The sequence below is a fragment of the Aphelocoma coerulescens genome, chromosome 1 (assembly GCF_041296385.1).
Source record: "Aphelocoma coerulescens isolate FSJ_1873_10779 chromosome 1, UR_Acoe_1.0, whole genome shotgun sequence".
NCBI classification, from domain to species: domain Eukaryota; kingdom Metazoa; phylum Chordata; class Aves; order Passeriformes; family Corvidae; genus Aphelocoma; species Aphelocoma coerulescens.
The window spans coordinates 87,597,960-87,612,907 of NC_091013.1; the positions used below are offsets into that span (position 1 = coordinate 87,597,960).

General features: G+C 37.7%; 1 protein-coding gene across 8 annotated transcripts in view; it reads right to left on the reverse strand.

The window, feature by feature from the left end:
• The window catches only part of DLG2 (discs large MAGUK scaffold protein 2), a 1,009,135-nt gene that overhangs the window by 365,347 nt on the left and 628,840 nt on the right, over positions 1 to 14,948 (reverse strand). For all 8 annotated transcript variants that reach the window (XM_069015930.1, XM_069015936.1, XM_069015961.1 and 5 more), the window contains one exon: positions 3,102 to 3,152. In XM_069015930.1, the coding sequence (XP_068872031.1) occupies positions 3,102 to 3,152 (51 nt within the window). The remainder of the gene's footprint in view (positions 1 to 3,101; positions 3,153 to 14,948) is intronic.

The following is a 14,948-nucleotide window of genomic DNA, read 5'->3' on the forward strand; positions in this document are numbered from 1 at the left end:
ACCAGAGACTATTTGATTATCTCTTACACTGACCACTGATTTGCAAATGCCAATCAGTCTCTTGATAGCACTGGGTATGGTTTTTCAAGTCCTTCAGTAATGGAAGACTAACATCACTGCACTAATATTAATCATTTTATGTAGAGTTTCCTTTTCAAAATTTCCGTAATATTCAAGCCAGAGCAAGGTAATGTTTTGAAGGATTTTGAAGAATTTTGTCTGAGTGTGTATTTGGGCATTGTAGTTTTTATGAATCACAAAGTTAGTCTACACCTGGATCTGTATTTTATGCTGGTGAGTTAGCAGAGAATCTCACATATTCTCTGAGGTATCTAAAGGAATTTAAACTGTCTTATTTTTTTTTTCACATAAGAGAATTTGTTTGATTTCTCTTAACTCTGTAACTGTTATTCAAGTGTGTTTTTGAGAGCTCTAAATTATTTAACAGCGAGCTCACAGATTGGTGAAGGTACCTGATAAGTGGCTGGCACAACTGAAGAGTAAAAGGATAGGAGCATCCACTTAAGAGAGGGCTGACAGGGGTGCACTTACAACTTTGTTAACTCCTGGAGCAGCACTGATCACAGATTTAAGGTGGATCTGCCTCAAAATAATTGTCTATGTCAGGTCTCACTGAAGCCTTTTAATCTCAAATCTCCAAGTATTTTTTAACTGCAAACTAGGGCACAACATTTTAAATAGAAACAACTGAATAACATTATTTCAAAGAGAATTTTTTTTTAAAAAATCTTTCTTCACAAGCCCCCTGTAACCTTGCAGTCAACTTCTTGGTACACCAGCATGGTCTTGGGCAGCTCAGGGATGCTCAGCAAGCCCTGCCCTTTCCTTCTGACCAGACCATTGGCAGGGTTTGCTCTTGGCATTTTTGGGACCTTGCTGATCTGCTCCCCAGCTCCACACTGGACACTTTCTGCCAAGGTACACAAAGTAGTCTTATTTTTACCCCAAGAGAGGTCTCCATCTCTTCACAGTGGGGCAAAGCCAGTAACTCTCTTCAGGAATAGGTCCCACAAATCCATGTCACCTATGGATGAAGGTGATGACCTAATGTAGAGACTGGGAAGTGCTCTGAAGTACTCAATCCCATGCCACCTTCCCTTTCATTCTATTATTAATAAAAAGCAGGTAAGAGTGCTAAAGCCCTAATATACTCTCAATCTTTTTTTTTTTTTACATGTAAAATCCTTTAAATTATACTGACCATTTCAAAATGTGTAAAAATTTCATGAAGAAAATCATTGATGATCTTGGGGATGCGACTTGAATAACTGGAATTCTGTGACTTGAATAACTGGACTAAAATGTAAAGTTTATTACTAGCTGTTTGATATGGGCAAACTACATTTTTCTCTCTCAACAGCAGCAACTTTAATAGCTTTGCCATTAAATACAGAAAGATAATTTCCCTCTAATTTCTAAAAGCAGTTTTGTGGAAGAAAATGGATAATCAACATGGAGATTATCTTTTTTCTGAAAATGCTTTCAGTCTGACATGAATGACAGCTATTTAAAGGCAATCACTTGTGTTTTATATCTCACACAAAAACCAGAAGACACAGTACCCTGCCTTTGAGACAAAACATTGATACATGTGACAGAACATATCAAGCAGTAGTAATCAGAAGCCACAGATCCAGCAGCATTGAGAAAACAACTGAAATTGTCCATGAAGATCTGTATCTCTCCTTCCTATTGTTGTTCAGCCTTTAAATGAGATTATGCTGCACTGTGAGTAAACAATTATCCGCATCTGCCAGGTACAGGAGTGCAAATCACATTCGTTCTGCAGTATGTATGCTGGTAACTTCCACATCTGTTAAAAATAAAGTGCTTTTCAAAATATCACCCAGGAGGCATGTGTTCTGTTTTCTGTTCAGTGACCTTTGGAAACTCTAGTCCAATGAATAACTAGTGATGCACAAGTAAGTTGAGAGACAGTAGATAAAAAGTGCCTATAACCTTATATGTTATCTGTTATAAAGATGGCTATGATAAAAAGATATATTGTTCTTTCATAATTTGTCGGAGAGAGCAAATCAATAAGAACATAAACTTGTATCCCTTTAAGTTGAATGGTTGTGGAGTCATTATCCTGGACAATTAAAAATAAAACATGCCGAAAAAGTGCAGTGAATTATATAATTTAAGTATCTAATTTAATGGTAATTTGCTACCTTACAGGAATTTTTTCATATGGCATCAGCCACACCTTGATAAATCTGGCCTCACATTCAGTCATTTTATGTAGAAAGAAGCTGAACTGTGCTTCAAGATTGAAAAACTTCATATCCCCAAGATGGTGGTAGGACACTGAAGGAATTCAGCAGTGACATTCTTGTATCCATTAGAAATCTTTGTAAGCATTATGACACATTACAAAGCTTAGACTTTCTTTCTCATACCATTCATGGCCCATTTGGCCTTGATCTTTGTCAAAGTCAGCACTGTAAGGACAACAGTTGTGTAACCAAAAGGCAAGGAAAAAACACCACATCTGGGGAGATATGGTGCAGCACATATCTCTTGGGTTTTGGTGCTACTTTCAAACCATGTTTGAAGGTCAAAGCCTTCACTGCAAGCCCTGATTACAGCTCAGGTAATTCAGCCTTTGAATAAACCTATCTTTTACACATAGAAATGGTCTATAGCTTTTATGTAGCCACTTGAACATTAAAAAGCCTTTTGAAATTTTTCTTTTGTACTATAACGCTACATGTCCTCTATTATGCACATATTCAAGAAAAACAAAGATTTTAAAAGAGAAAACATTCCACAGTTCCAGGTGACAAGCTAAAAAGGGAGTTACCAAGTCATAGAGGCTCTTCACAATAACCAAACACCCAACTGAACACTGACAGAGTTATGGGGAAGAAAAGCATTTTGAATGCAAGTAGCTAAACCTGATAATAGCATGAAAGACTTACTTGTTGTATCACTCACATTTTTATAGTTTAGAATTAACAGTGGACACCTTTATTCAAATTATAAACAATTTTATTCTTAACCAATTTCATAATTAATTCATAATTATTTTTATTACACATATTTTTTTTCTGTAAGAGAGAATAAATCACACTTACCCTCTCCAAAGTAATTTCTTCAAATTCATATTCAATTTCTGTTCCATTGACCTAAAGAAAATAAAATCAGAAAATTCCTTAAATCCACATGGAAGGTAACTTCATAGGCATACTGTGATAGAGTATATGTTTGTGGACTTTGTGCAAATGTTTAGTTTCCAAGGTAATAGTTTCAAGTCAAAACAGAAGACCTGCTTCTAACAGTCTCACAATGGAAGAAAAATTATTTATGCATTGTCTTACAAGCTCTAATTTACACTGCAATACGTAAACAGTCAGGAAATTCACAGTACTTATATAAAAATCACTCTCTGATACATACACTGAAATACATCTTGTTTACTATATTAACCTAGGGCAAGAACATGACAGAGGACCTTTGCAAGAGACAGCTGAATGGCAAAAAGGCACAGAATGTTAATGTAATTCTTAGGCTGAGTCTCAGTGTCAAAATAAATTAAGCTACAAAATGTAGAGCACCAAAATGGATTGTGCTGGACAAGAAATCTATCAGCTGAAGACATGACAATGATTTAAGCAGTATTCCAAAACCTTGTTCCAGTCTCACATGGATTTTTTTTATCCCTCCAGGCAACTCACTTAACATACCTTTCTTCCTTTTCTCATTTCTTAAATGGGTAGAGCAGAGCATCTGAGAAAGCTACAAAGGCTCACTATATGGCAAGTAAACTGCAGAGCAATGAAAATATTTCTATCATTAAAATCTCAGAAGAATTTCAAAGCATCACTTCGATACAACTAGTCAGCAATTTTTTGACTTGGCCAGAAGGTATTGATTAATTAAAAAAATATATAAATATGTTAATGATTTTATTTTAGTTTTTGCAACAATGGGATATGGAAAATAGCTTTGCTTTAGTGTTTTACTTAATTTATACTTAATGAAAAAAAATATTTTTCAAGACCTAAACTGAAGGAAAACATTGGAATTGACTTCATCTTGGAGGAACAAATTTGTTATTTCTCAGAATAAGAACATTATCAGTCTTCCCCACTCCCAACTGCTAATTTTCTGTATTAGACTCCTAACTGCAATCATAAAACACTGTACATAAATCATTCTTTATCTAGTCAAGCACCTTTCAAATGTAATTAGGTACTTCTCTTGTGAATATTATAACAAGGTGCATGTATCTGCCAAACAAAAGCTTCCTAATAAATCCACCAACTATTTAATTTGTTTACAATTCAAGATCTGATAAACCATGAAATCAGTAACAGAAATACAATCCAGAATCTGTGTTGAAAAGGAAAGAGAGAGAAAAGTCCAAACAAACAACTCATGCTTAACAACTGCATGAAAACACAGCATCAGTGAATAAAATATTTAATATGTGGGTTTTTTTAGTTTATTACGATTGATTAATCACATCACACTACACTAAAACCAGAGATGAACAAAAAAATTTTACAACAGGATATTTTCCTGTCCTATGTTACCACCTTAATGCTTTCTGCAAAGACTCTTTTACTAACATAGGCAACTTATTAGGTATGAACATCTTTACAGCTATTCCATTTTTCGTCCTTTCTTGTCTAATGATAATGAAATCAAAGCTATCTATAAGTCTCTGTTTTCATGAACTTCTCTTTCATCTTAGGTTGCTGGATAGCTCTGATCTATGTCTTCAATTCCTCAGTCTTGCTCTATAAAGCTGTCTTTGCTTCACTGCTTATAATCGCTTTTCCTTTGCATTAAAAACTCATTAGTGCAGCAAAATGGGAAAAAGAGGGATACGAGAAGTGAGCAACCTCTGTGGAAAGATGAAAGGAGAAAACACAAGCTGAATACTCAGTTTGTATTTGCACACAAATGATATCTTGCTTATGCCCATCTGAGGGGTTTCCATTATCATCCACAGTGGCAATTCTGAAAATGCCTTCAATTCAAATTGAAATTAATTGCAGCAGAGATCCATTATCAGGCTCCATAGCAGCAGGGGTGATATGAATTAAAAAGCTGATCTTGATCCAGCTCCTTTTTTTATTTAAACATACATGTCTGCATATGCTGTTCACTGCCCTTTTTTGTTTTGCTGGTTGCTCAGCAAACCAATGCAGTTACTTCGTAAAGGATCAAATAAGATTCTGTACCCACCTGAGGCAGGTGGAATGATGGTGTATGCAGTACCATTCATTGCTAGCACCATTTCACTTCATATTTAGACTTTCTGGCTGCACCTACACTGCTAAATTATAGTCAGTTTTCAGCCAAGTCTCAGTGCTTAGGGCTGTTTCTGTCTGGAGCTTGCTGGAAGCAAATAGCCGAGGAGTGAGCCAACAGTTATGCAGGAAGAGAATCATGGCTCCAGCACTGGAACTGGCTTGTTGGTGCTCTCATTTAGCAGCATATGGACATACCCTCTGTTTTTGTACCTTTTAACTCGAGAGTGTCTGGCCTGTCAAAGCACCAAAACAAGCTGTCTGAACCTACAACTTCCATTTCTTACAAGCAGAGGCAACCTATTCTTGCGTCTCTCTTTACACGAGTTTTCTAATCCTGCTTTTATATCAGATTGCAGCAAGAACACATAGCAAAAATTACTACAGCCTGAATTATTTTAAAACAACTATGAAAAATTACAGATGTTTTCATACAGTTTTTTCTTCTCCACAATCAAAGAAATTATCAGCATTCTCCAGTTGTTTGGGAAAAAATCTTTCTAAGCTTCCAGTAGTGTGCACTTGCCTTGATGGGTATCTTTAATCTCAAGTAAAATTTACATTTGTAATGCTGAAATGTGAGGTTAGTCATCTAGCTCTATACTCCAGTGAGAAAAAACAGGCACATGAAGATCTTAATTCATTTCATCCTCCGGTAGAAATCTCAGGTAGGTGAGACGAATTGTACCCTGAGGTTTCCTTTCACTATGTACAAACAGAGTCTAAAAACGATGTGTGAAGTTTGGTGAGCACTTGCCTTAAATCTGTTTTCTCTGCATTTCTCCTGGCTATAGACTGGTAACAAACTTCTGCTTAAGGGATGCCGTATGTCTTTCATCATTATGCACCACTTAAAAGGCCGGATCTCCGGTTTAGCAGCTTTTCCGATTGCTTTTTTGGGCTTGTCTGCACCTGTAACTGGCAGCACATGCCCAGCATGATATCTAGCACCTGCTCCCACAAGCCCAACCAGTCAGGATACCCACAAGGAATAATTCAATCTTTCCCCTTCTCCAAAGGGCAAGAAATGCTGCTGTTGCCTTCCATTTCTGATTTGGGACACTGATGTGCACTCATCTGAGAAAGATGCTCAACAGCCCCTGTGACAGTAAGGGGCACAGGACTGGTAAGGGGTGCACAAGATAATCTCCCTCCATGGGAAGACACAACCACCTGCATCCCTTCAGGGCACAGGGGCTGGAACCGACATGTGTCTCACCCAGGAACTTGTATTTCTGTCAGAAGAAGATACTGCTGACCAGGACAAAATGTGAAAGTGCTACATGGGAGCAGATCAGCATTAAATCTTTAGGTAATTTTGAGGGCCTCTGTTGCATGGCCAAGGTACACTTGCAATGCAAGAAGGTTCTCAGCCTCCTGACCTTACAGATGTTCACGATCCAGAGCACGATGAATGCAAGGCCCTTCTAGAATAAGTCAGCATAATTTAATTACGCCCCAATGTTTAAAAGAATCCCTTGCAAAGGCAAGGTAACAGTTGCCTTTCATTCAGGGCTGCAGCACCTGTTATTCTAGAGGACTCCAAAACATTTGACAAGAAAATGTCTTTAAGAAAGAGAGATGTAATGTATGGTAACTATCTAGACTCCACTATTCAAGAGAGATTCCTCTTGTCGCTATTAGAGTTCACTTATCTTTCTAAGAAGAAAGTACTAGTTACCTTCAAATGACTCCTACTTTCAGGAGAATGAGAAATAAGAAACAGGTAAAGGGAAGTTTTTACATAAAATTTTGTGGAAAATCTGAAATAAAGCCCAGCACACAGAATGCCAAAGTAAGGATGTGACAAACTCAGATTTGTTTGTTCCTTTATGTGAAAACTCTTTCTTTCTAGGAAGCTTCTCTCCTTTACTGCAGTTTAAGGGTGACAGCAGCAGCTGAAGTAGTCCCTTACTGAAAATCAGCTCTACAGATTATGCTAGATTCCTAAAATCCTCAAGAGAAATATTCTGTTGTGTTCTTCATTTTCTGCCACATACTCTGCGACTTCATTAACACTTTTTAAGATATTTTTTCTCATAATAACAATAGCAATTTGATACTCTTTTATTTTACTTCTGCAATTATTTGATTTGATTGACTTGTTTGTACTTGAAAAGTAAACATTGCATAATTCTTTCTTGCTATACTTCTACCCTTCTACAACTGCATCCACCCACTCAATAAAATATATATTTCATCATATGAATTTTAATAAGAACTGTATTATGATAGCAGCAACAACATAATCAAAACATGTACAATTTATACAACTGCAATATTTCAAAACCCCTGCACCTATCCTTTCTAGTAAAAATTGTCATTAGAGCTCTTTGTTATGCTGAGTCTTATTTTCAAGAAGAGATTCTTTTGCCTAAAAATTACATCTGTAGACTTTTATTACAAGCAAAACTAATTTTAATCATATTTAATTGGATATTGTTTTTCAGACAACTGCAAGAAAGAAGACTGCTGCTTCTACTTCTGTTATCATATGCATAGAAAGATAACTACCCTAACACTCATTTTCATTCAACATGCAAATTTCATTCCTTTGGCTGCATGGTTTCACCAGTTGTCTCATCACCCAAATCTCAGATTGACAAATTCTCATTGTACAAGTAACCTCAGGATATATTTGTCCTTTAAAAATTTCCAATTGGCTGTATAATTAAGATGGTCATAGAATCAGAGAATCATAGAATGGTTTGGGTTGGAAGGGACCTTAAAGATATCTATTTTCAAACCCACTGCCAGGGGAAGGGACATCTTCCACCAGACCGTATTATTTTACATTTCAGAAACAGCAAGCCCATTTGGGTGTCTAACAGTCTTAGATTTGAATAACCTTTCACAATTTCACAGTTTTGTCAGCAAAACTAAGGAGTGATCCTTATTTAGCCCTTTGAAAACCCCAGATCTGGGTTATTTCTTTCTTAATTGTCAAAGGAAAGCTGCTGGTGTTCTTTTGATACTTGCTTTTCAAAATCATTACAGGTTTCCTCCCTTACTGCATATAAATAAAAATAGAGAAAACACTCTCCTGGATTTCTCTGCTTTCAAATGTGATAATTTTTGTGTTTTCAAACTGCCCTAAAAAGGCTGCCAGAAAGTTTTTCATGCTAGTCTTTATCTGAGTGAGTGCATTTTACGGACTATTTTTAATTACAGTGCATAACTAAACCCATTTCCTTCTCTTTACCCATGCCTCCTTTAGGAAACAAGGACAATATGTTAAGTTTTCTGAACCAAAATTTACCATAACCTAAAACTTTCATGTCATGTTTATGGATCCTTCCACAGATGCACTCGACCACCAGTCACTACATCCCTTAGGGGAGATGTAACCCTCAACACACAATTAGCAGAGCTCCAAGAAGCCAAATCCAGCTTTTGGTCAACACCTGCAAAGATCTGCAGTCATGATCAACTCTACCCTGCTCAAAGGCTGCTATATTCACTCATTCTTTCCTTACATGTGTCTTACATCCTTCAGAACTTAACTTTTAGTCAGCCTCTTCTTCAGCGATCGTCACGATACTCGCCCTTTCCTCTTCCTGCCTCCCTCACTGTTATCCTGGCTTTTCTTGTTTTCATTCTCTTGGAGAAAATACCCATCTAGCAAGTAACCATTATCACTCTTTGGTTGATTCCCAGATTGCAATTTTATTTTACTCTACCGCATTTCTCAAATCTTGTTCAGAACAGTCATGTTTTCTTACCTATTGTGAATCACCATCCCTCAGCTGTAATCACAAATTCTCATGTCTCCAACTCAGCCTCCACTGCTTTCTGATTTTCGTTCCTTTCAGGCTTTTTTTTCATCCTTCTTATTACCTTCCATATTTGTTCTGTTTTTCCCTCACACACAGATGCACACACACATACGTATCAATTTAAACTTACTTTATCTAATCCCACTTCATCTAAAACATTATTCATGATTAGCTTTCTACCTCATCTTTTCCAACTAAACTTTAAACTCAGTCTCCTCCCATGACTCCTATTAAGCCACTCATATACTCCATGTTCCTTCATTCTTTTCACTAATGCTTCACCTGCCTGACCATAGTTTCAAGACCTTGTCAAAATAAGGGATTCTTTTCCGGTTTCCCCAACGCGCTGCTCTCACTCCTCATAATCCTTTTTGCTATTCAGCAACAATTTAGATTTGCTTTTTTTAGCTGTTTTGTCACCATAGAGCTGACACTTTCTACAGTATGATAAACAAATGTGCTGATGCCCTTCTCCAAGGTATTCTTATTATTTTATGAAGTTTACAATGAGCCATCAATTTTTCTTTCACCTTCTCTTTGGTTTGTCCATATTCTGATGGAAGCTTTATTGTAGGTGTAAGCACTTGATACAGCTAATGCAGACTCAATGCCAACTTCCCAGTTTTAGAAGCCTAGTGCAGGAGCAGATAAAAGCAGAAATCATGCTTTCAAGTGGGGGTCACAGTAAATGGAAATGAAATTACATCTATTTGTGAATTCTGTTAAGGCTAGCACTTGCAGCTTGAACAGAGTTAGTACCAACAAAAGAAGAAGAGTGCACAGTTCAGCTTTGGTACTTAGAACCTTCTCTCTTATGCTAAGAAAAATTCATATGCCATCATATTACCTATCTAAAGGCTAAATATCAAAGTTAAGAAGTGATCTAGGGTTTTTGTGGTTTTTTACAGGTATTGGAGAGAGGAATCAAGGCGTGGGGGGGTGATTGATGCCATGTGTCTTTGTCTTTGGATGGAATTGTTGTTTAAAGAACCTGCTTGCCCACTGACTATTATGGACAAACTTAGACTTCTAGGATTTGCATCCTAAAAACATTATTTCTTAAAAATATGGCAGGGAGCTTGGGACTAGGTGATTTTTAAGGACCCTTCCAAACAGTTCTGATTCTATGAAAATTCCTTATTTTTTGTATCTTAAACTTAGAATGTACAGCAGTGTGTAAATTTGAAACAGTACATTCCAGAGAACTGGATGCACCAATTTCTTTCTATAAAATCGTATCATTTCTTGTACAATTCAGGCCATTTACTATACAGCTTCAGAAGTTCACAATCACTTTGCCTCTTATTTTTTTTCTGTGCTTCTGCCATTGCTGACATGGTAATATATGAGTTATCATAAATGCTCAGTTTGTTAGGTTCCTGGGTCTCTGCTCTAGTTCAGATTTAGAAGAAAATCCATCAAACCTTTCAAAAAATTTGAACACTTCATACATTTCTAGAAATTATTTTTCTGGTGTAATCTATCATTCCATGCACAAGATACATAAAAATGGAAAATTGCTGTTGCTTGATTGACCTTATTTCATCAACAAAGATTATAAAGTACTTGTAAATTGGGACTTGAAGGTAATTTTAATAATGTTTAATACTTTAATTTGCATAATTTGTTTTAAAGGTTGGTAACTGTAAAAGTGTTTAAAAGGCAGAAATTTTTACATGTGGGCTAAGTTTGACTCATTTAAACACAAAATAAAATTGTATCTCAATTGTCAGGAGAAATCAGTAGCATACTAACTGGTACAGTTTTAGGCAAGGAAAGAATAGCACTAATTAACTTCATTCTTTGGTATCCATGATGTGTTCGTACAGCAATCATATAATGAAATATATGTAATAGACATCACAGGCAGACCACATTTCCTCAATAAATAAATATACAACTGACATAATCTAATCTCTTACCATTTGCTAAATGGGAACATACTCTGACTCATCTTTTTGTGCCTAAAATTGTCTCCTAGTACTTTTGTTTAGCTTTGAGAGTGAATAGTCCTTTCACTGCTCTCTCACCCCATTGCCTACGAAAAAAATCACAATCCATGAATTCTCTTGGTTTCTTTTGTTATGTGTTAACTCTAGCAAAAGCACTGAAGGCTGAACTCTACTATCAGTAGCACTGGTGCAATCCCACTGGTGTCACTGGGCTTGTACTTGTGTAACTGAAGTCACATTTATTCATCTGTGGATGTACGTAATTACACCTGCAGGAGGGAGCAGCCCTGAAAAAGTGAAGAAAATTCCTACAACTAATAGTAAAAATGAGTAATAAGGAATATTCACACACAAAGTACACGCACATTTATAAATACAGATTCCACAGGAGAAGCTTTTTATGCATGACTTAGTTGCTTTACAACTATCTGTACAGCAGCAAAAAGGTTTGCTATTTCTCTTAGAATCTTGGAAGGCTCCTTGGTGTATGTATGGGAAGGGAGACACAGTCCTCTGCACTCTACAACTAAAAGCACAGCAGAACAGCTCTCTCATACCCAATTAATTTTGCTGCAGAAAAAAAAAAAGAAGACATTTTGAATGGCTGAGGCAAAATCAGTGGTTTTCTGCTCCTCCTCCTAAGCCCATGGTAAGAAAATTGACGTAACTGTTGTTCACAGGAATTAAGAGTGTACACCCTGAGAAGCAGCTAATGCAGCCTGACTGATCATCACCAGTCCCAATTTAAGCCAAGTCAATATTCAGCAAACTGTTCCACATGCTTTTCAAGCCTTCCTAGTAGAAAAAAAACTGGTTTGCATCAGTTTGAGAGAATTTGAGTTTTCCACAAAAAAATTTTTCAAATTAAATCAGAGAGATCACTTTCATCCACCTTCAATCAATCTAATTTCTGACACAATAACGAAATATTGAACTTGACAGTTACTCTGAAAATAATTTTTATGCATTGCCTTGGTATTCTAAAAAAAATGATTATTTTTAAGATTACCTATTAACATACAACAGCAGAGATGAAAGAAGCTTTACTAAAGAATGGAGGAAAAAGCCAAAAGAAAGCTTGAGAAGAATGCTGACACATAATCCTCTTTAAAACAAGCACGAAAATGTTGCAGTGCTCTCTTGCTTTAAGTAAGCAGCGATGAAAAAACCTATGGTACAAGAAATAGTCTAAGAATATTTTTACTACACTAAAATGCACAACTGCAACACAGAAGTACTCTGAAAATGTTTAATGTCACACAATACTACTTTAAAATGTCAAGTATTTCATCATCTCTTTCCAGAAGCAGAGCATATTTTACCAGTTATATGAAGTACCTTTATTACATTCTCCCTAGGTTTCCTGACATAATGAAACCTATAATTTCCACATTGAAGTGAAACTATTTGGCTGCAGAGATGTGGAAAGTTCTTATCTCAACAATATGTAATGAAGTTAGTGGCTGGTGACCATCATAGCTAGACTTGTGTACAAATCTTCTTCTCCTGGACATCAAATTCTGCAATACGGCCAAAGCCAACAAGGCCACTAACCAGACATTTCACTTGCCATTACTCCACTGTACATGCTCCAGCATGTCTGGTCCACAGACAAGTTATTTTTCAGGATTCAATTTATTTCTGCTTCATCCTGGGTTCATCACAGGAGCCATCAGCCCATCAAAGGTGCTCACACACACACACGAGGAGAGAGGCACAAGGACAGGTGGAAAAACTCAGGGAAGCCGTAGCCCCTGGCTCAGGGTGACACCAGTGCTGTGGGTCAGCTGGGGAGGGCATCACTGCCTCTGGGGCTGGGACACCTGCAGGATGCAGGGAACGAGCATCCTGACATTGCAACAAGACTTAGGAGATTTTTAGGTGAGGAATAAAAGGCGTGGAAAAGGGAAGGATAGAAGTGGTTTAGAGGTGGAGAGGAAGAAGTACAGGAATACAGACGGGTAAGTGGTTAAAAGGGGCCAGTCACATACAGGCAAGGCTGGTCAGTTCATTTCCTTGTCTGAGCCCTGTGCCTGCTGACCATCTTCTGTCATATCTTCTATTAAACTCCATTTCTACCTATTTTCTGGGGTAAGAGGTTCTGTGTTCTCTGTGTGTGTGTCTGTGTGTAGTGGTCTGTGGCACCAGCAGCTGGAGGGTGCCTGTAGCAGTGGATGATTGCCAGCAAACATCAAGCTGGGCTAGCTGGGGAGTAGGTGAAGCAGTCAGAAATCTGGGGTGTGTATGTGTAACTGGAAGTAAGACAAGGGTAGAATTTGTCTTCTGAAGGGGTAAGGGATCCAAGGAAACTACCCAGGAGACTTTAGGATTCAGGGGTTGACTGAGACCCGTTGTATGTGTGTGTGTTTTATTCTGCAGGAGTAAGGGCAAGGATCCAGGGCCAGCTACTGGATGGACTGTGTGTCTCAGCTCAGGAGGGATCACAGTCCCACAGGGTGTGTGTATGCTGGTTTGTGCAAAGGAGTCTGTGCCAGCAGCTGGACAGCGGTTGCAACTTCACATGCCAGCATGTGGAACAGCAAGGATCTGGGGCCAGCTCTTCTGAGCTGACCAAGCGTCTAAACCCAGCTCCTGGCAGTTTTCACCCCACACCCGTGAATATATGCGCACACACAGGGAGGCACTGGTGGTGCTTTTGTTTGTGCGGGCACTGACTGCTGTGCCGTTCTGCTCAGACACGCGTCTGTCTACCTGAATGTCTTCTGTTTGTCCGTGGGCTTACTGGGAATACAGGGTCGGCCTTGCTACTGGTTGAGCACGCTGGCATGGAGTCCCAACAGCCTTGCTTCCATCAGGCTACCAAATTTAGCAACCCCCTAACATCTTGCAGTAATTCACGCACATGTACGGCAAACATGGCATTTCTTTGTTATCATAGACTACAACTCGATGTGATGCTAAATCAAGAAAAAAACTCTTTGCAGACTCGTGTTCGTTGCTATGTATCCCCTATTTTCACCCAAGCAGAAAAATGAAAAATGTTACAGGAAAAGCTATTCTCCTTTTGAATCATTCTTCACTAAGAAACAGCAGGGAAAGAACAATGGCTAGAAAAAATACCTGGAAATAAGAAACTGTGCTCAAAGTGTAAATAACGATGGATTTTATACAATATTAAAGCTTTAACTTTAGCAAAGCAGGGAAATGTCTACAAAATATAAAGTAACTTGATTTTAGCTGCAGCCAAAAATCAAAAAATGTGGAATTCAAGAACTGGGGATAAAGTATAATTTATTTTCCTTCAAAAGATCTGCATATAGAGACAAAGTTCATTGAGACGTGATTGAAACAGGGATGCCCAGTTCTGACCAACCTGTCTTACTGAAGAGATCAGACGAGGATGGCTCCTGGAGATTGGTCCTTATTTTGAAAGAAAGATGAACATCTTTCAATAATGTCAAGATATAGGGAAAAGAGCTTCACTAACTAGAATATATTTGTGTCCTTCTCCATGAAATTCAAATTCTTGGAGAATGAAAGAAGAGCACTTCTCTGACCTATTTTACAAACCAACCTCAAAGTAATACACAATGCTTCTAAAAAGAAATTAAACAGTATTGAAAACACCAGCTGCAATATACACTTCTCCTCTAGGGAAAGACCAAGAGGTCATATGGACAGTTGAATATTTTTACTATTTTTAGAATAAGAAAGAGCACTACTAAGATACCAGGTACCTGCTTCTACTAAAAAGAAATGACGCAGTCCAGCGTCTTAATTGTGTGTCCCCTGATGGGAGAGACTTTTTAAAGTCTTTGCCAGGAGTACGAGAGATGAGGGGACTTCTGTATTTTCTCAGTCTTCAGGTTATTATATCTTATCAGTAATTCACATGCTGACAGCATAGCGTGAAGCAGAGCAAAATACAAAAGGCAAAATACAGGAAAGCTCAAGGCTTTTTAAAGATAAACTAA